The sequence below is a fragment of the Zonotrichia albicollis genome, chromosome 15 (assembly GCF_047830755.1).
Source record: "Zonotrichia albicollis isolate bZonAlb1 chromosome 15, bZonAlb1.hap1, whole genome shotgun sequence".
Taxonomy (NCBI): domain Eukaryota; kingdom Metazoa; phylum Chordata; class Aves; order Passeriformes; family Passerellidae; genus Zonotrichia; species Zonotrichia albicollis.
Genome location: NC_133833.1, coordinates 3,825,575 through 3,850,356, shown reverse-complemented (window position 1 = coordinate 3,850,356; position 24,782 = coordinate 3,825,575). Strand labels below are relative to the sequence as shown.

Here is a 24,782-nt window from a genome sequence, read left to right as displayed (position 1 = left end):
CGGCCGGAGCGACAGAGCCCCGCGCCGGGCAGCGCCTATGCCGGCGGCGCTGGGGGCTGCCGCAGGCCGGAGGTTAATTCTTATTAATTAGGCGGCAAAACCATCCGCAGCCCTGGCTGGGACCGTGGAGGGCCGCCTGTATTTTTCTCCGGCAGCCCAGCAGCAGCAGGCAGGTCCCGCGGGCCCCGCTGGCCGCCCCGCAGCCCGGTGTTTGCCCGGAGCGGGAGCGCGGCCGTGCCCGCGGGAGGCGGAGGCTCCGTCCCGGCCCCGGCGGGCAGAGCGGCCCCGCCGCGGGGGCGGGTTTGGCTCCCGGGGCCGCCCCGACGGCTGCCGCCCCCCGCTCGGCGGCCGCCCCGCAGCACCCACCTGCTTGGTCATGGAGTCGATGAGCCGCACGTAGAAATCCTGCTCGGTCCTGATCCCTGAAACAAGGCATAGCCGTGAGCAGCGCGCCGGGGCTCGCCCGAGGGCTCGGGCCTGCCGGGGCCGCCCGTGTCCCCGCTAGGAGCCGAGGGGAACCGGGGGAACCCGGGCGCTGCTGGGCTCTGCACACCGGGGGACTGCCAGCCCTTACCATTGCTGTAGAGCAGCTGCAGGCGGTAGTGGATCCCGTTGTTGGTCTTTTCGCTGTTGGCTTCCTGAAGTCAAAGGCGACACGGGAGGCCGGAGGGAAAAAGAAAACAGTATCAATGGAGCTTCTCCATCACTCGCAGGCCGGGTGTCCCCGGGGTTGGATGGGGCAGCTCTCAGCTCTCTGCCCTGCCCCGGGCATAGCGAGGGAACAGGGGACATCCCCTCCTCGTCTGCCCTCCGGGACAGGGGAAGACTGAGGCGTCCGGGAGGCTGCCGTGGCTCCCGGGACCAGCCGGTGTCGCGGCCCCGAGGGAGCGGAGCGGGGAGGGCCCCGGAGAGGCGGCCGAGCCCCCACGGGGCACCAGGGTACTCACCTTCTCCTTCTCCACAAAGCCCACGAAGGCGGTGCGCTCGATCTCCACGGGCTGCCCCTGTCGGTCGTACAGAGCCAGGACGAAGTGGAAAAAGTTGGACTTCCTCAGGTTGGAAGGCGGCTGCTTCTCGAAGTGAGCCCGGGCCAGACCCACTCCGCTGGGACCAGAAACACGCGGGTTAGCGGCAGCTCCGACACCGCGGCCTCACGCACCCCCAGCCGCCTCCCGGGCCGGTGCCTTCCCCCGCCGGGACCCGGCTGGGCCCCCCCGGGACGGAGCATCCCTCCCTCCCCCGAGCCGCCCCGGGGCTTTTCCCTCCGGGCACGGAGAAATCCAGCTCCAGCTCCGAACGCCGCGGAGCCCGGACCCCATCCCGTCCTGCGGCCGGCCCGAAGCCCCCGGGAGCCCCCCTAGCCGGCCCCGGTACCCACCAGCCCTCCCCGGGGCCCGTGCCCGCTCGCAGCCGGCCCTGCATGGCGGGGCAGCCGCGCTCAGAGCCGCCGGCGCGTTGCCCCGCGGAGCAGCATCGCTCCTGCCACTTCTCAAACTCGGCTCGGAGCTGTCACAGCAGCGCCCATGTGCCTTATCTTGCGAGCCTTTCCTCCCGCGCCGGAGCGGTGGGTAAACACCGAGCCCAGGAGACAACTTCAAATATTTCAGGGTTGTCCCTGCAGAAACTTTCCCTTCCTTAGAGGGCTCCAAAGGGGGGGTGCGGGGCGAGGTGGGAGACACTGGGAGATGTCAACATTAAACTGATGCCGGATGATGCCGGCTCCAGGGCTCAAGCTGCGAATCCAGCATCAGGCTTTGGTTCGTGTTTGGGTTTGGTTTTTTTTTTTTTCGTGGGGAAGAGGATGGGAAGAAGGAGAAATAAGAGAGAAAACGAGGCTGGGAGCAGCTTCGCCAAACCCATCATATATTTGGAGGGATTTCTTTTTAAAAATCTGAGATAAGTGGCAGTGGTTTTACAAAAGGACTTGAAATTAAATTTCTCCTGGAGTACGCTTTGCAAACTCCCTACTTATCGGAGGAGCAGAAGAGGAGCTGCTGATTCTGACGGGAATAGGAAAGCGAGGTAGAGAAATATATTTTGGATACATCCGTGCACAGCTCTCTGTTTTCCGGAGGAGCAAAGTGTCAATTGAAGATCTTAAGACTAAATCAGCAGCAAACATAGTTTTGAAAACTCCTTCCTCCGAGCGAACACACGGAGCCAGAGAGTTGAAACCTACCTATCCGCACCTAGCGAAACTCGCCACTTCCTTTATTGTTGTTATCATTATTTAATAAAAAGTCATTCCTACGGGACAATGGGGATAAATATTTAACTGGCGACATCTATGCGAAACACAGTGCCGGTAGCAGAGCTCCAGAGCCGGGTTTTTGTTGGCGCGGGGGGAAAGGCGCTGCGGGCGGGCGGGGAGCGCCCCGGGGCGCGGAGCGGGGCGCGGGCGCGGAGCGGGCGCGGAGCCTGCCTACCTCTGAGCGGCCGTGCTGGCGTCCAGGACGCCGGCTCCCTGCATCCACGTCCGCACCGCGTTCATCCCCGCGCCGAGGGGCTCTTCCTTCATGCTGCTCCCACTCCGCTGGATGCTTTCCTGAATCCCAAACATGAATCAGAAACAACAGCGCAAATCTTCCTCCTTTATTCAAAATTTTTAAAAAGTGATAAAATCGCCAGGCGGACTGTTATATGTGGGGTTTTTTTCTTTCTTTCTCTCTTTTTTTCCTCTCTCTGCAGCTGATCGTTGGAATCAAAGCAAGTCGGAGAAAGCAAACACAGGCACGCACATTAAAAAAAAAAAAATCCAGAGGCAATCAGAGCCCAGATTTGTTGCTGCTGTTTGCTGCGTGTGCAGTTTGTTTGGGTGCTTGGAGGGGCTGGCGGGGTGCTGGGGGCTGGTTGCGGCGCTCGCAAGCCGGAGGAGTACTTGAAGTCCCTTTTGTATGAAGACACCCCTCGGATGGCAGCAGGCAAAAAAAAAAAAAATCTCAGATGGCAGTTTAAGAAACAATAGGACGAACGGGAGCTGCGGCAGGCTCTGCTACATCAAGTGTCATTTTCCAGTGACAAGAGAGGCAAGTCCCCCCCCTTCTCCCCTCTCTCTTTTCTTTCTTTCTTTTCTCCCTCTTTCTTCTCTCCTCTCCCAGCCGAAGCGCTCTCCGCTCCTCTCCTCTCTCCTCCCTCCTCCAGCCGCGCAGGAAGCGAGTTGCCGGAGCCGGGCGCACGCCGGGAAGGGAGCGAGAGGGGCGCACCCGCGGCGGCGGCGCGGACGGACGGCCGGAGGGAGACCCTGGGGCTCCCCGTGCCCCCTCCCTCTCCCGCAGCGCCGGGCGGACTCGCCGTCTCTCCCTATGGGAGCCACTTTGACTGTCCCCGCCGCCGAACACGAGCCCCGCAGCCCCGGCGGGCGGGGGGCGGGGCCACCGCGGACACGCCCCCTCATTTGCATCGCGTCACCGCCCCGCCCCCGCGCCGCCGCCGCCAATGAGCGCCGGCAAAGCGCCGCCGTGGGGGCGGGGACACGCCCCTCTCATTAGCATAGCCCCGCCTCTCGGCGCGGCCGGCCCCGGGGAAAGTTGCCCCGGAGCGGCGGGGGCGGGCCCGGTGCGGCGCGGCCGCGCCTTTGTTCGGGAGCGCCGCGGGCAGCTCGGGCACCGGCCCCGCGGGGCTGCCCCGACCCCCAGCGCCCGGGGACGGCCCTGGCCAGGAGGGCCCGCACAGCCCGCAGCCGGCACCGCTGAGAGCGGGGGTGGCCGAGCTCTCCCCGGGATCCGCCGGCAGCGCCGGGCTGCCCAGCGCCGCTGCCCAAACCGGGGATGCCCCGCGCCCGCCGGCCGTGCCCGGTGCCCGGGATTGCTCCTCGCTGGAAGCGCGGGTGGGGCTATCCCCTGCCGCAAGCCCCGCTGCATCCCCGCCGCTCGCCGCGGCTCCTGCCCCGCTCCCGGCAGCGAGCGCTGCTTTGCGCCAAAAGCACGCGATTTCCGAGCAGGACAGTTCGCGGTGAAAGTTCTTTTTTCCTTTTTATTTTTCCCTAGGAAGTCCGATTTTTGTTTTCTCAGGGAAAATAACAATTATAATAAAACCAGTTCCTGTCCTCGCTAGGGAAGAGCCGGGCCGGTTGCGCGGCGGCCGAGCGGGCGCAGTCCCGCATCTCTCCGCGGGCTCCCTCTGTCCCCGCATCACCCTCCATCCTTCCCCTGCCCGAGCTCTCCCGTCTCCTCTCTCGAACGGGCTCTTGCCGCGGAAGGAGCTCTCTGTGCCGATGGCCCGGGTTGTGCCTCCCCAAACACAGGCTCGCCCATCCTTGCACGTATAACGGAACAAAACCCCGCACATCCCGGCACGCCGGGCTCCTCGCGTTCACCACGGCGGTGTCACACGCGGAGGGACACTCTGAAGCGTCCGGGCTCTCTCTGAACCGCTGCCGTGTCCCTCCGCGCCCCGCTCCCCGGTCGGAGGTGCTGCCCCGGAGCTGTCCGCTCCTCCCGGGGCTGCGGAGCCCCGCAAAGGGCAGCGGAGCCCCCCGGCTGCATCCCCCGGCCGGGAGCCAGATAAGGGCCTGCAGAGCAGCCTGTACAGTCTGTCAGCTCCAGAGGCACCCCACGGCAACCCGACAGCTACACAGGACCCTTCCCAACCACCTGTACATCACTTTGTGTGCCACAGCCGCCTGAGCCCACAGCCAAGCCTCGGGAAGAGAGCTCGGGCTCCAGAGCAGGCACAGAGCGCCTCGCTGGCACTGAGAAACTGCCCCCGATTCTTGCCTTTAGGCGAGTCCACACACAAAACATCCTCATCCCCAGCAATCTGCATCCTCACACGGGGACTGTCACAGACAGCAAGTTTTCACATTCCCTGAAGATGCCATTTGAATCCTGACACGGTGCTACTGTGTCACATCTCAGGGAGATGTGGAGGAACACGGACACAGAGCCACACATGAATATTTACACCACAGGTACGGCACAGGAGCAGTTTGGCTCCTGCACAGCTCGGGCTTATTGGGCTTCCTCCGGCTGCTGCTGGATCAGTTGTATCATATCCAGCCTAAATGCCTCCGTGGTGAGATACATTCTGCAATTAAAAGCTATTTGCACCTGCACTGATTGCTCCTTTCCCAGGGCAGGGACCTGCCCAGGGAGGAATAATGCATTTGAATCAATATACTGAGCAGTTGGCAGATTTCGCCCTTCAAATCTGTTCAGGGGATCGGGGGAATGTTTCCATGCTTTTTCCAGGATGCTGAAGGGAAAAGCATCCCAGCTGCAGTCTGAGGGCACCTCCACCAGCAGGGACAGCCAGCCTCGACATTAACAGGGACAAGTTCTGCATTGTTTTCCTACTTAGACAAGATTTGTGCCTCTGTGCCCAGCACAGGGAGCTCCAGCTGCAGGCTGGCAGGGAGATGCCCCACCTGGGGCTTAGGGGTATTCCCAAAAGCAACTAAAAATTGCTGTAAGGATGAAAGAGTTAAACACTGGCTCGACCCTCCCAGGAGGAGTGTGAAAGGAAAGCAGAAGGGAAACAGGGAGGGAGTGAGAAAGTCAGGACTTTGTGAAAAAAAGCAAAAAAAAAAAAATTCAAGAGAGCTGGCAGCAGGCAAGGAGACTTCTGTGCTCCATCCACCCTGCAGAGGCCAGCCCTGGAGCACTGGGGCTTTGATTTTAGAGAATTCCCAGTTGCCTTTAGCATTCCCTTCCTGCCCCCTGCCTGGTTCTGCTCTCTGGACCAGCACCACCCCACTGAGATTGCAGCAGCACACAGATCACACAGATCCAGGCCTGTTGGGAGGCTGCAGCATATTCCTGTGGGAAGCTGGGTCCATCCTGCCCTCAGCATGGCAAACAGAGCTGGAGGACCCTTGCACAGCCTGCACAGGGAAGCCCTCAGTGCTGGGACTCAGCATTTCACTCTTCTGCTGCAGGAGCAAACTGGAGCACGCTGCAGTGAGGGCTCCCTGCAAGCCTGACTCAAGTGCTCTCTACACAGAATAAAATACACACTCAGACTTGCAGGCTGTGATTTGCTCCCAGAGGTGAGGAAGTTCCCAAAGTGAGCAAGAGCTGCAGGGTTGAGCTGTGGATTTGGCCAGCAGCACAAAGCCAGGAGTGGGACTCTGCAGCACAGGCAGCACAGAGACAGCACTGAGACATGGTCACACTGTCCCTGGTCATGACAGATAGCAGGGATGGAAGCAGAGGAGGGAAAGGTTGGCCCTGCTTGCTCGTCCTATGTAGGAACAAACAGGGTTCCTGGGGAATGAGTGGCTTTGAGGCCTTTGAACAAGGGGGCCATGGAAGAAGTTCTCACTCTGGGGGATAGACGTCACTTCTGTGAGAGAAGAGACAGAGGACCCAGAGCACAGGAGTCTCTCTTGCTTGGGGAAAGGCCTCTCCCCTGCCTTGACACCGTTTCCAAGTGAGCCCAAGGCTCCTCTCACCCCTGACCTGGAGTTTATCCAGGATAACCCCCTCCTCCTGCCTCCAGCCCCTCCTCTCCTGCCCTGTGGCTCCTGGCACCACAGGGACAGTCAGGCCTTGCTTCCCTCTGCCCAGACCCCAGCGGAGGGAAGGAGCAGTTGGAAATGGAAATGGAAATGGGACAGAAAACCTTCTCGTCCCTCATCCCTGACCTTTGCAGCTGGATGAGCCCCCCCCCCCCCAAAGGGACCACACTCCTTCTTGCCCTTCTTGGGAGAGGGCAGAGGAACAACTGACCTGACCTGTGACAATGGGGGAAAGAGAAAAGCCTCTCCTCTCAAGGTGGGACTGAAAGCAGAGCACTCAGGTGTTGAGCTCATGCCTGCACTTTTCTGAGGGCTTAGAAACAGTTTGTTCCTGTCATCCCCAGTGAAAATGCTTTCCATAAGTATTTTCCTTACAGGCTCCTGTGTCAATCCAAAGATTTGCCATCCACAGTTTAAATCCCATGTCTGCCTTGGCAGGTGATGGCACTGTTCACCTACTCAGGGTGCTTTATTCTTCTTACCTGGCTAGCTCCTGGGGAGAAGAGGAGAAAAGGCTCAAAGAACTGGGAATTGGGATAAAGTACTCTGACTAAATAGAATAGTTCTGTTCAGGAGAGAGCCTGGATGCCTCTGGGACCAGCAGGGGACCTGTCCACAACGTGATGGTGACACCCCTGTTCCCGTGTGAACAGGGGTGTGAAAGCACCCCTCTTTCACCACTGCTATAAGGAAGCAGCAGCAGCAGGTGACCCAGATGGAAAGGTTTCATCGAGGAACTTTCCTCCTCCTGCCTCCCTTGGGGTTACCCCTGGCTAGGATGGGGTGTCGGGGCACAGGGAGGGAAGCCCAGCTGCGCTCCCGGGGCCCGGGGAGGGATCGGGGATAGGGATCGATGATCGGGAATGGGGATCGGGGATGGGGATCGGGGATAGGGGCGGATCAGGGATGGGGATCGGGGCGGGTCCCCCCGGTGGAGCCGAGACCCCGGGACCGGGATGGGGGGGGGGAACAGGGGCGGCCGCGCCGCGTGCCCACAGCGCCACCTGGCGGCCGCGCCCGGAACCGCCCCCGCCTCATCGCGGGAACGGGAGAGAGCCCGGGGAGGGGGATCCCGTGAGAAAGGGGGTCCTGGAGAAGGCGGATCCCATGGGAAAGGGGGTCCCAGGGAAGGGGGATCTCATGAGGAAGGGCGTCCCGGGAAAGGGGGATCCCGTGGGGTAAGGGGGATCCCATGGAGAAGGGGTTCCCGGGGGAGGGGGATCCCATGGGAAGGTCGGTCCCGGGGGTGCAAGATCCCAGGGGAGGAGGATCCCGGGGGGCTCCGCTCTCGGGGAAAAGGTGACCCGGGGCGGGGGGGCGATCCCCGGGCTGGGAAGGAGCCGAGATCCCGGAGGATCGACTGTCCCGAGGTGGAACATGCCGGGACATCCCGGGAGGACTGCGGTCAGTGGGAGCGGTCCCGAGGGGGGCAATGCCCAGGAGAGCATCCCCGGGGAGAAAAGCGGCTCTCACAACCCCCATTCCCACCCCCGGTACCCCGGCACCGGGAGAGCCCCGTTTCCGTTCCCGGGTCTGACTGCAAACGCTCCTCTGAGCACGGAGGGCGCAGCCCCCAGGGAAGCCGTGGATCAATCCCTGGGAGCGTTCAAGGCCAGGCTGGATGGGGCCCTGAGCAGGATTTTGGTTCCCTGCAGTACCCACACTAGCTTGCCTTCCATTTAAGTGTAGCCTGTATTTATTTGTTTATGCTGGCAGCCAGTGGACAGATTACGGTTATTTTATCACACAGAGCCTTGCTATGATTTTTACATTGTGAGTTCAGCAAAGCATTAAACATCCAATCAACTGCTATTGGCTTCAGGGAGAGGGAAGTACTTGTCTCCCATTGAGGAGTGAAGGGAGAAATCCAGAGGCAGGCACTCCCTCCCTCTGAGAGGATGAGTTTAAGCACATTACATGGAATGGATTTAAATACCTACTAAAGTTGTCACACGCTTTGCTGAATCAAGACTGAATATTATCAGAAGTATTTAAGTGGCTCTGGAATCTATATCTCCTTTTAAACACTTTCATAAACTCTGAGGACTTTGCATCTTGGGATTTCGACTTAAAGGTGCACAAGCTCTTTTGAAGGGTGCCCTCCAAAATCCCAGGCAATTTCCCACTTGGGGAATTGGATATTCAATATTTGCTGGGTTGCAAGCACGAAGATTTCCATGTCTAGGACTGGATTGTTTAGGATTTGGCTGCTCTTTTTGGGCTGATCATTTGGAAATCTGTTTCCACTGGCATTCCTGTAAACATCAGAAGGTCCTATGTCTTCAGCAGAAACAGAACTAAGGTCATCATCTGGCTCAGAATTCTGCTGGAGCCACAGGCATAGCTTTGAGCAGTCAGATTTTACCCGAGCACAGCATAGGAGTGTTTTTCTTGCAATGAAGTTTAAGATACAGAGAGACACTCACATTTAGCTTGACTTTCCAGAGCGTTGGGCAACTTGAGCTTCAAGTCCTGGTTCTGTTGATCCAGATCAGGGGATTTCTTTGTTCTCTTCTTTGTCCAGGATCTCTGTCACTCGAGGCAGACCAAAGACTCCAATCTGGATTTTCCTCATGTCCCTTCTCAGGGCCTTTTGTTAAAAATATCTAACCTGTGTGAAAAAGAAAATTCTGGTAAAGGAGCAACTGGACAGTGCTAGTTACACAGGAAGGAAGGAACTCATTGGGAGCTCCACATTATTTTGTGTTAGTTAGAAAGTGTGCAAACTTTCTGTTCTAAAATCTGCATTTCAGCAGAGGCAAGTCATGTTTAAATGTTTTTAAACACGGAATTTTTTTGGAAGTTGCTGTTCATTAACTGACCCTGGTGTGGAGGGTGGGACGTGGTGGTCCTTGGTGGAGCTCAGCCCCTGCTGACTTTGCCCAGGGAAGGGGCAGCTCTCTGAGCAGGCATCTGTGTGCACGAGTGTTTGCTCCATATGCACACACATCCATTATGGATGAGCACAAATGCTGCTCCTGCTTCCCCAGCAGCCTGCCCTGGCAGGGCTCACATCTCCTGATCTCACTGCAGGGCTCAGGAAGGGAAGCGTTCAGAAGCCTCCCAAAATGTGCTACAAGCGAGAGATGGATGGAGAAACAACTTCCTCCAGCTCTGAAACAGAGCCATTGTCATGGCGTGATGGAGGAACTGTTAAACAGACACAGCAGCAGCAGCAGCAGCGGGGCTGGACTCAGGCCAGGGCATTTCAAGCAACTTGTAAAAAGTTCACTGATTCTTTAATGACTCCACCTGGCCAGAGCAGGAGCGCTGGTTTATGTGCCTTGCAGAAGATGTGCTGCAGGAGGAGTGTGTCTGAGCTGATATGAATCAAGGCAGTTCCTCCAGCACCGTGCTGGTCTGGAATAGCTGTTGACCTGATGGAGTGTTAATGGGAACATTTATTTGTTTCTTTATCACTACAAAGATGTCATATATACTTACCCTGCTGCTGCCACTGTTCCCAAAGGGCTGTCAGCACCAGAGCCATTATAACACGACTGCCAGAGGTAATTTTTTCCCCCCTCACACATTATTTCTTCAAATGATTCTGCGGAGAGAGAAAGAACTCGGATACAAAAATTGCTGGTTAAAAGAACAGTAGAGTGTGATGTGAGCCAGAGAAGCTTTCCTAAATGCCTGTCAGTCTCTGCCTCTGCCTCTGTTGCTTACAGAGAGCAGCACAGGCACAGCCTGGATCTGTCCTGGCACAGGGGTGTGTGCTGTGCCTGGCACTCTAAGGATGGGATTTGCCACTGGAGCACTCCAGCTCTTGGGGACAGGTGACAACTGCAGGGCCTGAGGGACCAGGAGCTGCCCTGCACCCCACCTTCATATTTCTTCAAATTTCTCACGTGAGAGCACAAAGACTCTACCAGCGTGTTTTGGTGGCACAGTGCAGAAAATGAAAATCGGGCAGAAGCCCACTGCCTTTACCTGGGGAAGAAAAACAATCCCATTGCATTTCATTTGTGTCACGCCACGACCTGACAGTTTAAGGAAATTGCTAATGGGACCTTTTACTGCGGGGTCACGAGTTCAGCCCTGGCTCTGTCGGTAATGACCAGCAGCATCTGATGAATGTTTGATGGCCTGGGATGAAAATATGGCTCTCAATCCATTTATCAGTAGGAAAACCCTTCAACAGCTCCAGCCCCTTAAAGCTAATCCCGACAGAAAAGGCAGCGAGGGGAAGGAGCCCCTCCGCAGCCCCACGGTGGACCAAGGTCAGGATGGGGCCATGCAGATGGAACAGCTTAGAGCAGACAGGGCTGGGCAGCACCTCCTGTGCACAAACAAATCCCCTGCTCGGTCCCTGCAACACTCCCAGCACAGCCCGGGAGGAGAGAGCCAGATCCGGGATTGCTCTCAGAGGGACAATGATCCTGGCACGAGGGGGAGATGCAAACATCGGGAAATCCGGGATCAAGAGCTGGCTGGAACTCGTGCCAGAATTCAGGAATTCGCGATTTTGCAAGCTGGGGAGTTCTGTTTGAGTTTCTCAATATTATAACACCAACATAAAGTTGAAACTCAAATATCAAGGTAACGGGTGAGAAGTTGGTAAATGGCAACGGGTGAGACGTTAGTAAATGTCCTTTTAAAATGGCTTGTTGGTTTGTTGTGGGATTTTCCCCCAAGATCAACAGAAAAATAAATAATTGCCTGATTCTGTACTTCCCAGGCTGCTCCTTGCTTTTTAAAAGTGCAAAAGCTTTTACAGAGTTTGGCAAGTGCTGAGGCAAAGGCTGCCGTGAGAGGGGAGGACACGGGCAGAGCCCAGGATTTGGCACGGGTCTGTGGCACACATGAGCAGGGTCCAGCTCAGCCTGCAGAGCCGGCTCTGCACCCCCTGGAGCCCCTCGGGGCTGCTCTGCAGGCTCAGCCCAGGGCAGGGGCCTGAGATTTCGGGGGTGTCTGTCCCAGCATCTCCCCGAGCCCCTCGGGGCTCTCCTGCAGGCTCAGCCCGGGGAAGGGGCACTCAGATTTCGGGGTATCTGTCCCAGCATCTCCCCGAGCCCAGGCTGATCCCGGGAGGATCCAGGGAGGATCCGCACCCCCAGCGCTTGCAGAGCCTTTCCAGAGGCTGGAGGGAAATGGGAAAAGCGTGAGGGCCATCTGGTGGGAGCGGGGAGGGCGCTCCGCTCTCCTCATTGTTCGCAGCTCTGCCAGGGGCCGGTTCCAGCTGCGCGGAGCGCCGGGCGCATCCCGGGAATTTGGGGGATGCTGGAAGCGTCGCTGGCATCAGTGACACGCCCGGCACCTAAAAACATTAATTTAATTCCCTAATTTAAAGGGAATTAAACTGTGCCACCTGAAACAGAACACGTGTAAGGGATGGAGGAGGCTGCTGGGCATGGGGACCTGCAAAAACACACGGGAGCAGCGGCTGCAGAGCAAACACCGGGCAGGGATGGGAATTCTGGAGCCACAGGGGGAAAAAGGGATCTCAGCAGCGTTTACAGGGTCAGAGCAGGAGTGGTTTTCTAGCCAGGAAAGCTCAGCACTGACCCACTGAAATCAGCAGCCTCCAAACCTTTGTAGCTGCAAGTGTAGAAAAGAATTCTCTAATTTTAGTGTCTTCCCTCATCTGTATGACATTTCTACATAAGACTTTATTCCTGTTCATCTTTACACTTCCTGGGATTTGATCCATATTGATCCACGTGTGCTTCCTTCCAGGATTTTTTAAGGCTGCAGAAATGACAATTTCCACACCAGTTACAAAATAATTACCCATAATAATTTAATAATGAGCTTTCCCTTTAAATTATTAACATAGGTAGCCAAGAAAATCGTCAATTTTAACAAGTTTAAATTCAAATGATAAATGCCAAATCTGTGTTAAATGAGACCAGCAAATTAGTAATTAAAATATTTATGCAAGAAGGCAAAAGATATTGTATTGAAGGAGCTGCAGAGCCGACTCCCATCAGAGTATGAGACAGTGGCCTGTGCTTGCACATCCCAGTTTTTAAATCCACCGCAAAGGGAAGAGGGGAAAATATCTGACCCCGTAATTGCAGCTGGACAGTGTTGAGTGGCATCCAGGGGGATTTCACCAGAATCCAAGCAATTCTCAGAATACCCCTGGGTTTTACTGAGCAGAAATCCTGACCCAAATGAAATTATTTCTATTATACAAATCGCTATCTGTGGGCATCTCCAAAGGAAGGAATTGCCTTCGTGGCCCCTCAGAGCTTTGTCACCGAGAGCAGAATCAACTATGCTGGTTTTTAAGAAAGGGGAGAAAAAATGCTTTTCTTTCAAGCTGAAAGAAAAGTACCAGCACCAAAGCAGATTTGTGATGCCCTGTGAATGTAAACCCCAATTTTCCAGCAAACTCGGCAGTGGATCAGCACCGTGGAATGTGCCAGAGCAGCTCTGCTGTCGATTTTGATGGTGAAGAATAACAATAATAGGAATAATAGAAATAAAAATAACAATAATAGAATAACAACAATAGAAATAATAGAAGTTATAGAAAATAATAGAAATAATAGAATAACAATATATAATATAGTTTATATATAATACATATAATATATAATATATATGATATGTGGCATATTACACATAATATATTATACATAATATATATAATATAATATATATAAAATAATGATAGAAATAATAAAATAACAATAATAGAAATCATGGAAATAATGGAAATAATAGAATAACAATATGTAATATAGTTAATATATATAATATATATGATATATTGTATATAATATATATAATGTATATTATATATCATATATTATACATTATACATAATATATAATATGTATGATATATTATATAATATATATTATATAATAACATATATTTATATGTTATTATATAATATATCATACATATTATATATATATCATCATACATATATATATAATAGAAATAATAGAATAACAATACAACAATAGAAATAATAATAATAATAAAAATAAAATTAAATATAATAATAATAATAATAAAAATAAAATTAAATATTATTATTATTATTATTATTATTATTATTATTATTATTATTATTATTACAATAACAATGATAATAATAATAATAATAATAATAATAGTAGTAGCAACAATGGGAATAGCAATTTTCTGTTCTTCACCCTGTTCAGCTCCCGGCCCGGTTTGAATGCGGAGCCGCCGCCCGTGCTGCCGGGGCCGGTCCCGCACTGCCCCGCCGCGGCCGCCGCCGGCACCGGCTCCCACCCGCCTCCTCCTCCTCCTCCTCCTTCTGCTTTTTCCCGCTCACCTCTGGCCCCCGAGACAGGATCCAGCCCTCGGGGAAGCGCCCCCGGCTCCCAGGAAAGCGAGAGCTCCGCACGGGCCGTGCCTCCATCCAGGTGTGCTGCAAACATCTGCAGGGCCGGTGTGGGAGGGCTGGATCCTCATAAGGGATGCCCAGAGAAATCCCACAGAGCGAGAGAGAACATCAGAGGAGCCAGCACAGCCCAATCCCCAAACACAGCTGGATGCGGAGCACAGCTGCGCCCAAAAGCAGAGGGAACAACCCCAGACCCATCAGGGCACGGACAGACACATCTGATAAAGCCCAGGAGAATCAGCCTTGTGTTTGCTGCTGAGAACAGGCCCATTTTGGGATGAAAATGTTCCTGACAGCATCTGTGCACCCTCCCTGCCGCAGCTGGGCACAGGGAAGGCTCACCCAGAGCCCCCAGCTCAACAAGGAGCTGCCACACTCGCTTAAAATCAATATTTTAGCACATCAATGCAGAATAAAGAATTCTAGCAATATTCCACCATTGTGTTTGAGGTTCTCCCACACAGATTGTTTCCTTCCACCTGTGCTGGTGGAGATCATTACCAGCCTTTGACCAGATCAGCTGTACCCCAAACTCAGCCACTTCCATGCGAAGATTTTTATCTCAAAAACAAGATGTATTTTAGCAGGTTACAATTTTTCATTTTTCTTTACTTATCAACACGTACTTTCTAACACGGAGGGCTTTTGAGAAATTAATTTCCATCTGAAAACAAACAAGGGCTGAAACAGTTTACAAAGGAACCCATCTTTCAAGGACATTTCCTTTTAAATTGCACAATGTGGCTCTTAGCAAGGAAAATAAATAAAACTTAATCTCTCTGCATTCCAGCTGGCATTTTTTCCCCAAGCTAGAAGGGAACAATCAATTTAAAGAAAACTCAGACTATGGTCAATTAAGAAACTGTATATAATTTCATTTATAAATACCAGATACCTATTCAATTGATTATTTTAATCCAATTAAGTCAGTTTTTACATTTTAAAATTCCTAGGAATGAAGTCATTTATCCACATTGCAGACCTGGGCTTTTCACATCTGTTGCTGCAAAATTCTGCAGCTCATCTGGTCTTTGGCTGTACTGTTAGCTGAGAGTGTTTCAGCTACCAGATTTATTTAAGGATGTGGATTGTAAGCCTCCAGGAAATGGCAACTACTGGGGAAATTTGTGTCTAATTACTTGTAACACAAAGAAATCTTTTTTTCCTTTTTTTTTAATTTGGGTTGGTTATGTATTTAAATTATTTTTCTATCGTGATTTCTCTCTTTAACCAGGATGGTCTGGGTGTCAGAAGTTCTCTGGGTGTTGTTTAATGAGCTGCCAGCACCCAACCCCTGCTTCTCCCCTTCCCAACCTCCCTTTTCCTCCTGGTTCTGTCATCTTCATCCTCCTCTTCTCTGCCACGGAAAAGGAGAAGGGAAAACCCTCTGGAAAACAACATTTGGGCTTCTTGGTTGTAGAGGCAAGTGTACAGGCAAGGTTTTTCTATAAAAGTGGGGTTTTTTAGAGAATAATACCTTAGAGCCGCAGAATGCATTTGCTGTGTGGTTTATCAGCTGGATCACAACGTTCCTTATGAAAAGGGATGGAATTTCCCTGGCCAGGCTCTCCACACTCACACTCAGCATTCCCAGGCACAGCAGGGCTGCCCCAAGGAGAGAAGCCAGCACACCTGGGTGTCCAGCAGGATCCAGGGAGTAAAAGAGCCACAATTAACAGAAACAGCCACTGTCAGAAAGAAAAGTGGTGTCTGTGGGGTGTGGGGCTGTGAGCTGTGATCTTCAATGTGGCTGCACATGCACGTCACAAAAATGGGGACCTGCAACACTGCCACACTCAGCATTGTGACACTGAGAAAAACGGGGTTTGAGGTTGCATTTGCTGACAAGTCCATGCCAGCAAAGCCAAGGAGATTAGTGGGGAAATGAATGTTTGTCAATCTTTCCCACAAATGTTTCTGTGGGGCGACATCACGGGCAAGGCTTGGAATGAGCAATCAGGGACAGCAGCTCCAGGCACTGAAAAGCTGAAAAATTAAAGGTCTCTTCATACAAATTTAACATTTGCAGGAGGAAAAAAGGCAGCACCAATCTCTGGCCACCTCCCCAGCCCTCCTGGGAGCAGCACAGACCTGCACAGGGCCACGGATTGTTCCTTCCTGAGACCTTCCAGCCCTGCACCAAACCAAACCTGCCCTGGCCCAAACAAAATCCACTGACACCAGATCCACCCCCAACTCGTTCCTGTCATTCTGAATGTTTCCCAAAACCAGAAAATGCTTCAAATGGCCAGATCTCCCCAAAAATGTGTATGTGGGACAGGTGAAGCTTACACACTGGTGTTCTTACACACTGATATTCTTGTATTTGTATTTAATTTGCCAGAGAAAATCTGAATTTTATACCAATCGAATTCAAACTCCTTGCCTGTCCCTGCCAGTTAGGAAAAATGTACAAGTCTGTTCTCAAACATTCAGACACTTTAAGCCCAATTATTTTTGTCTATATTAGAAAACTGTTGAGGCAACTTAGAAATGTAATTTAATCAGGAAAAAAAAGACTCCAAAAGAAGAGATTTTCCCATGGTGGAAAACCTTGTGCATTTCAAGAACTCTCAGCCTTGGCATAAATGAAGTGTTTCACTAGGAACAAGGAAGGAAACAGATTCCCCTGCTGCAAAACTGCCAGAAACCAAAGGAGCTGAGAGCAATGCAGCTCAAAGGGAGGCTTTCAAATCAAACCTCCCACCACATGCTTGTTTCTCTCCTCATGGAGCCATCCCACCTTGTGTAAATCCATTTATTTCCCTGAGCCCAGAGCCGGGACAGCCGATAGGACTGACTAGACACACACCACCACACCATGTGATCAGCACTCCTATTCCCAACAAAAAACCAACCAGCCATAAAATCCCCAACTGTTCCCATTATATCACCTAGCTGGAAGCATCTTTTTGAGTCCAAGTGTTCATCAATCACACCACCATCATGAGTCCACATGAAAACCATCTCAAGCCTCAGCCTGCAGTTACACCCTGACCATAAACACTCCAAAAGCATTTTTTTCCCATTCACTCATGCACAGCTGCAGAGAAATAGAAAATCAACTCAAAGCAGTGTCCAAGAGGGAGTTCTGCACCAGACAGAGCACAGAGGTCAGGAGTGTTCACCCAGATGCTCCACAGAGCACTGAGACAGACAGTTCATTTCATTCCTCCAGAGCAGCCTTCCCTCTTTTCCTCCTGCTCAAGTTTATTTCTCCTGCAAGATCTAAAGATCTAAGCTGGCCTCAGTTTTGGCAGTTCTCACTTCATCCCTGAACTTCCTGACCTGCAAGATATGGCCTGCTTGCCTTATCAGTATTTATTTCCCACCCACCCCCATTTTTTGCAGGGATATTTTTAAGTTTCTCCTAGAGATAGCTGTCCCTAGTTTTCAGAAAATGGTATCCTGCCAGCATTTCTGAGTTGCCAAAAACCAAAAATGAAGCAAAAAAAAAAACAAAAACGAACACACTCACCACTTCCTTTAAATTTTCCAGTCCAGATTTTACCAACCAGTATTGCTGTGCCTCATCCACCCTGCAGCACTGGACATGCTCCACCTCACTTTGCTTTTACAACTCTAACTTTTAAAGTGTTGGCAATCTTATGGAGGTAACTCACCTTTCAAGCACTGTTCCTGTGAGCTCTGCAAGCCTCTCTCTGCCCCCCTTCCTCTCCTTTCCCCCTTTAAGTACTATTTTTTCAGTAGAAATACATCAGAGCTGTTTCCATGCCCCTCTTTGCAGGCTGCAGGGCTCCCTGAGCCTCCAGGTCTTGCAGCGCCTTCTCCAGCACAGATCAGTCACTTTTGGGTCACTGCAGTGGGAGCACTGCAGCATCATTTTTCCTGAAAGATCACAAACCTTCCTGCTCTGCCAGGCTCCCCTCCAGGCCACATCCACGCTTCCAGCCTGTAATCCTGGCAGGCAGTTTTCTGTTGAACCTGCTGCTGGACTCTTGATTCCCAGGGAGCTTCCAGGTGCACTCACCCACATTGCTGGAAATCCACAGCTCTGGCATTACCAATTAGCTATGAATAATTCAGGTTATAAATTACAAAGTCCATGGCCAAAAGCCTCCTTGGCATCAGCAGGGAAAGCAAAGCTCAGGGGGTTGTTGCCTTTTCGACGCCACTTCCTGCACTTATGAAAATGATGTGACAGTGTGGGATAGGAATGGACCCCGTGGTTCCCTCCTGCCCTCGGCCCCCAGGTGGTCCCACAGGTGAGCTCCTCTCCCTCCCTTCCCTGGGCTCACCTGAGGTACCTGTGTGTCCCACAGAGCCCTCCAGCCTCCCTTCCCAGGGCTGACCAAGCCTGGCTCTTCCCACTGCGCCAACACTTCCTCCCTACCATGGAACTGAGGGGGATCCCATCCCAAGTTTCCCATTACTCAATTATTTTTCCACATCCAGGGGCAGCAAGCAGAGTTCAGGAGAGTATCCTTCAAACACATCCTGTGAGTTAAGGGAAAACCTTTTTCCCACCATACTAAGGAGAATATTGTAACAGCTCTGCCCAGAAAATCCCCATTTCCCGACTCCACAGACTTGTAAAGTGTGGCAAGAATGGAAACAGCCTAAATTATGTAGATGAAAAGCTTGGGCATGGACAAAACATCCTTTTGAGAAAGATTCAATTCCACAGAAATGCATGCATGCAAGAGCAGGACCCAGACCATGGATTGAAAGGAGAGAAGAGTTCAAGAAAATATTCTCAATATTTTTCCCCTCCCCAAACACACTAAGCTGCTAATAAAAGTTTTGGGATGATCAGTGAAAGCACATGATAAATCCAAATTTCTGATTAATAAACAACAAAATTGAGAAACAGAAGCAGAAGATGGTGTAACTGATGTTCCCAACCTGTCAGGGGGAAGAAATAGATTTGGGGTTTGTCTGGGGCTCAGTAGCAGCAGGCACAGCCTCCTCCAGGAGCCTTTGAGTTCTGCATTGGCCAAGATCTGGTGACAAGAGGGGAGAGCAGGAGGTACCACCAGGACACAGAGCACTGAAATGGAAATGGGGGAGAACACAGGCATGGGGAGTTTCACTCATCAGGAGAAACACAGGGCTGTTATTCAAGTCTTTCAACATGTAGTTGTGGAGTTTCACTGCAAGAATCACATAACCAGGTGTAAAAATCTTCAAATGTAATTTATTAAGACATTCAGCTATGTCTGTCAGTCTACATCCAAATTTACTACTAAAAATAAAATAGTATCACATTTCACATTAGGAATACCGACTTTGAAAAACACTTGAGTCAAGCCTATCGTATAAATAAGTGACTAATTTCTCTTCATATCAAAATTCACATAAAAAAATTGCCTGCCCCTTACTCCCGCCTATTTTCCCCACCCCAGTCCCTTGTTCTACTTGAAGCCATGATGAATGTAAAAATTTAAGTATGGACATGTCCTTGTCAAAGAAAAAAAGGTGCAAACCTATTAACAGCTTTTAAAAGTGGCATTTGCGGAGTCTGATCATACACATAATGTACTCATTCCCAAAGTGCAAATATCGCCAGAGTTTAATACTGTTTAATTCAGCTGCAAGGGTTAACATTACACAGCACAGTCCTGCAAGGCCTCTATCTGTGCCCTAAAACTCATCCCACTTTCCTCCTGCAGAGGCAAAGTGTTCATGAGAGCTTTAGTTTACTTCATGCAGCCCACACTGTGCCCATTATGAGCAAAAGTTTCATATACATCAAAATATTGACGACTCTGTCATAAAAGTCAAGAGTCACTATAGATTACATAAATTCAAATGCAACTGCCCCAAGAACACCCAAAGCATACACACGACGTATTAAGAGTGCTTCCACCTCCTGGTACAATCACTGCTGTTACATCTTTGATTTTTGCTAACGTGCCGTAAGAAATGTCAGCAACCAGAGGTGCCCATCTGCCAGAGACGGGCAGCTCACGGCCCCCAGCGCCCCCGAGGAGCTGGGACAGGGCTCTGTGCAACTCCTCTCCCTGAGCACAACCCAGGCAGCCTCCTGTGCCTCTGGCCACAACGGCTCACACCCCCCTCACTCCTCTCACCCCTCAGCTACATCGTGAAAACACTCTAGCACTGCTACTTATTCCCAGACATCCTTCCTATGCCCACAGTTCAGAGAGCTTCTGGAGTCATTTCTACTACATCTCACTGGAGTTACCACTACCAAGCAGCCCATAAAAATCAGCATGGGAGATTACATTTTGACCAGCATTAATAGCTACGCTTCTTTCACAGCTGTGGAAGGATTGGTTTTCTTCTGAGTCAAACGTGGATCTCTGCAATGTGTTTGTTCCCACGTCACCCTGTGTGGCCTCAGAGCTGGACACAAACCCTCAGGTGTGGAGCAGAGCCCCCCTCTGGGGCTGCAGTGAGTTCTGCAGCACAGGCTGCTCCCTGGCTGGCCTCACAGGGGCTGCTCTCACTGTCCATGCTGTGGGACCCCCCTGGCTGGGCAGAGGCCTCGGGGCTCTCGTGTCCATCGTGGCCCCTGCTCGGGCTGTCCTGCACACCTGGCCTCTGGTCACATTCAGCACCAGGCTCAGCTGCATCTCCACGCCTGGTGTTCTGCTCTGCACTAGGATTTGGCTGCTGCACTGGCTCTGGTCCCAGTCCTGGGAGCTGTGAAGGGCTCTTCAGTTGGCAGTGGCACAGAGGGCAGGTTTCTTGCACGTACAGCCACTTCTTAAGACAACCCGCATGAAAAAAATGGCTACATGGAGTGATTACAGCAGTTTTCATATCCTGAAAGACACACAAAAAAAAAAGAGAAAAAAAAATACATTATTATTTGTAATCCCATTCCTCTCCTCTCACCTCTAATGGGTTCACCAGGCATGGAAGAGACAGAAGCAGTCCACAGACAAGAAAAGGAATGTTCCTTCTTTCATACCCACAATGTTTCCCATGAGGAGCAGCTGAGGGAGCTGGGAGAGCTCAGCCTGAAAAAATGAGGCTCAGGAGGGACCTTCTGGCTCTGCACAACTCCCTGACAAGGAGGGGACAGCCAGGTGAGGCTGAGTCTCTTCTCTAAGTGATCAAGAGACAGGACAAGAGGAAAAGGCCTCAAGCTGTGGCAGGGGAGGTTTGATCTGGGCATCAGCAAGAATTCCTTCACAGAAAAGGTTGTCAGGCATTGGAGAGGAGGCAGTGGAGTCACTGTCCCTGGAGGTGTCCAAGGAAGGCCTGGATGTTGGCACTCAGTGCCATGGGGATCAGCCACAGGCTGGACTCCATCTTGGAGTCTCTTCCAACCTTAACGATTCTCTGACGCACACACAGTTCAAATATGCTTGCCTTCTTTATCACAGGCATTAAAAATGAGGCAAAAACCCTTTGTTTGCAAGATATAATTAAACATGACCTTTTCAGGATGAGAATCACAGGACTGGCTGGCTCAAGAAACAATCGAGCAACTCAAAACAGCACAACGACAGATACAACATGTAACACCACCAGAAATGAAGTGACACCATGAACTCTGCCAGCTGAGACCCACATAGTACTAGTCTGGTGTTTTGAACACTGTCATTCAATCTGGCAGTTTTACTCTTCAAAGGATTGCTATCAAATCTGGAGCCAATCCAAATCCACTCTTAACTGCACACTACTAATGTTAGGGTGATTCTTTCACTGTCACACATAACTACAATTTCCATTCAAGAGTAAGAGACTCTGGAGCTGGAAGTGTGATAAAGATATTACTTTCAGCATTAATGTCTAAGGTCCTTACATCTGCTGGCTCATGTTAGCAAGACCCTTAACCTTTTGATAATTAGGTTTCTGCTACAAAACTGACACTGCACATGAAGCAGCAATGTCTGCAGAGACTGAGCTGCTTCTACAGAATAGTAACAAATCAGCTACCAAGAACAAGTTGTCTTTCACTAAGAAAATCCTGCAGTAATGAAGAAAGGGAACATTTGCTGCTGCTACTGAGACCAGCTCAACCCAAACATGAGAGGTGTCAAAGCAGCTTAAGGACAGAGTCTGCTGTGTAACTGGAAGTAAAATAAAAGGCAGTTTAAGCACATCCAAGCTCTTCATTCCTAAGAATTATCTTGGTGACAGCACTCCAAATCAATTTGCACAAAGCAGAAAACTGGGTGATTCCAGTAACTTACTGAGTGCAGTATTATTCATTACACATAATTCAAGGCACTTATTTTATTAGCTGAAGACTGAAGTTAGTCTGGGGGTATTTCCACTTGAGCCAATCCTTTGACTCTCCCATTCCCACCTGGTAGCAGATGGCACAGATGTCATTGTGCTGCTCCAGCTGCTCCTTTGTGGCCACAGGCAGGGATTTTATCTTATTCACAGCGTCCCTGCGAAGGAGGAAACTCTTCCAGCCCAGCTGGGCCCGCAGCCACACGTTGTAGTAGGAGTGGATGAAGATGATGACGGAGCCCATGACAGTCCACTCCCCAAAGATGGTTTCTGAGACTCCATAGGCCACCACACACAGAGCCACCAGGAACTCCAGCAGCCGGTAGGTGCCGTTCACGTAGTAGATCACATCGTCCATGTTCTCCACGGGCTCCTTCCTGAACTCCTCCACCATGAACAGAACATAAATGAAGAGGGTCCCAAGCACCTGTAACACAGTGCAAGAGCATGAGCTCAGATTTCTGAACTGGAGCTTGAGTCAGTGCTGGCCACTGAGCTCTGGCCACACAACACTCCCAAGCTGGACAGAAGGCAAGACCAAAGTAGTGGAACTGGTGCTGAACTTCAAGGCAAATAAAAGCTGCTCTTTCTTGCAAAGCATTTAAGCTTGTTCCCAAGTACTTCCCCTTCTCCACCTTCCTGAGTCCAGAACAAAGCTGAGTTGATTAAACAAGAGCACTGAGTATTTTAATGGGCAATTAAAAAAAATAATAATAAAAAGCCCAAGTAACAATAAATACTTATAGTATAAAACATTTCCTCTGTTTACACTATTGTGTTTCAAACATTAAATTGATTTCAGAGAGTTATAGCTAAGTAATGACACATAAATGAGTACTCTGGGAAAAAACCTTTTTACTATGATAGTTACACACCCTCAAAAGCTTTTTGGCTTTACAATTTGAAGTAGACTTCCATTCACCTCTGTTTTCAGCTCACCCAGGAGCTCCTCAGCCTCAGATACAAGACACAGAAAAATTTTTTATCACCCCTTGTAATTCTGCCCTTCTCTCATCCCTGTTCTTTTCTCATCATGTATTTTCCCCCTTAGAATAACAGGATCACAGTTAATGCAGGGCTTCACAGGGCTGATTTCTTACCTGAAGAGAGGTTAGAATACTGCTGGAGATAATGATCAACAGCCAGAAATCCATGTGGAAAAACTGACAGATCATGTAGGCCATGTACGCGGGGAACACGAGGAGGAACAGGCAGAGGCTGACTGCTCGGAAGTGCTTCCACAGGCTCCTGCAAAACAACACAAAGGTTTTTATTTTTCAAGTCAGATTTGAGTGTCAGAATGAGAATAGAATGACTGCTGGATGTAGGCACGTTAGATAATTGCTCAAGGCTTTAGCTGGCTGAAAGGAGTTTCTATTTTACTTGGGCACAGTCTCATTCCCAGCTTGCACACATGCCTACGACTGTGGAAAGTTCCCTCTCATTTGACCTTTGCTGTTTTCAATAGAAACACAAAAATTATGGGCAAAATAAGTACTTGAGATACTGAATGTTACAGATGGAGGTCCATTAAAATAAATTATTAAATGTGTAACTGTTTGGACACTTCTCTAAATAAACAAGAGGTCTCCAAATTAAATAATTCTTGCAACTATTCTTCATGTTTTTGCTAATATGTGTGGGGCAAAGCTACCTCCTTTCATCACCAGATTGAACCCTGCTGCCTTTAGAAGTATATTCCCCAATTCAGACATCACTAAAGAAGAAATGTAGCAAGACTTGAACATTTATCTCTGCCAGTCCTTACTCTGCTCCTATCACCTACTTCTTCCTAATCTCCTCCCCACCCTAAACACACCATCAATCTTTCTACAGCCACCCATTTGTGAGGGCTTTCAGAATGTCTCCAGTAATTTACTATACTACCTCTACTTGTTCCTCAGGTTGTATTTTAACCTCCCTTAGCTCTGGAGATGAAGTACAGAAAAAGTCAAACGATTTGGTGGCACAGGACAGCAGCACAAACTGATTAATTCAATACAGTCTGAAGGAACATCAGAGTGACTTTGAGGTCTGCAGTTTTGTGTCTGTGGGTGAGGGAGGAAGAGAGAGTTGAAGTGGAATTTATCCTGTTTCTTGCTGATTTAGAACTCCCTGGGAGATTTGGCAGAAGAGTTAAAACTCAATATCCCCACAGTCTGCTTGTTTGAGCTGGGCAGATGCTCCTATCCTGGCTCTACTGCCTTTCCCTCTGTTTCTACCCTGGAAGTTAACTTGCTGCACACAGAACATGTCTAAGCTAAACAAACTCTACACATAAACAAACCTCCTCTGTTCACTTCTTCACTCACAGGTTACACAAATGCAATTGACAAAGAACAGAACAGATTAATATGAGAACTCCACATAGCACCAATACAGCTCTTCAAAACACAAATAAAACTGAACAATCCCACACAATCCAAACATGTGGGACACTAAGGCAAACCTTACACCTCTTATTTTGTGCCAGTAAACCATATAATTTTGGGATCACAAAAAAAATAGGTTTTACAATATCTAACACAAGGTCACTCCTAGAAACTTCCCACCCTCAATAGCTGAGTGAGATCACTGCTTTAGAGGGAAACTCACCCAAGTGCAGAAGAGTTAAGAAAAACCATTCTGCAAACCCACACAATAGAGTGTGGGTGGGGAGAGCACAGTCCTGGATTTGCTTAACTGGAACCACAAAACTAGAGAACTTGGACTAGAAAAGAAATGTGCATACAGAAAAAAAAACAAGGCAACTTTACAAGTACTAAAAGCCATCAATTACTAGTTTATCACCTCCTAAAAGAACATTGAGTA

General features: G+C 50.4%; 2 protein-coding genes across 12 annotated transcripts in view; both read right to left on the bottom strand.

Moving 5' to 3' along the window:
• The window catches only part of EBF1 (EBF transcription factor 1), a 265,144-nt gene extending 261,770 nt beyond the window's left edge, over positions 1 to 3,374 (bottom strand). For 6 of the 9 annotated variants that reach the window (XM_074552027.1, XM_074552028.1, XM_074552029.1 and 3 more), the window contains exons 1-4: positions 2,427 to 3,374; positions 948 to 1,104; positions 575 to 638; positions 367 to 422 (exon numbers count right to left, since the gene is read on the bottom strand). In XM_074552027.1, the coding sequence (XP_074408128.1) occupies positions 367 to 422; positions 575 to 638; positions 948 to 1,104; positions 2,427 to 2,560 (411 nt within the window). In that variant the 5' untranslated portion in view covers positions 2,561 to 3,374. Of the gene's footprint in view, positions 1 to 366; positions 423 to 574; positions 639 to 947; positions 1,105 to 1,378; positions 1,586 to 2,426 lie in introns of those variants that run through there. The other 3 variants (XM_074552031.1, XM_074552032.1, XM_074552036.1) reach the window with 2 other exon arrangements.
• Positions 3,375 to 18,931: 15,557 nt separating this feature from the next.
• RNF145 (ring finger protein 145) overlaps positions 18,932 to 24,782 on the bottom strand; it is a 43,952-nt gene continuing 38,101 nt past the window's right edge. For all 3 annotated transcript variants that reach the window (XM_074551958.1, XM_074551959.1, XM_074551960.1), the window contains exons 9-11: positions 23,072 to 23,219; positions 22,042 to 22,398; positions 18,932 to 20,546 (exon numbers count right to left, since the gene is read on the bottom strand). In XM_074551958.1, the coding sequence (XP_074408059.1) occupies positions 20,118 to 20,546; positions 22,042 to 22,398; positions 23,072 to 23,219 (934 nt within the window). In that variant the 3' untranslated portion in view covers positions 18,932 to 20,117. The remainder of the gene's footprint in view (positions 20,547 to 22,041; positions 22,399 to 23,071; positions 23,220 to 24,782) is intronic.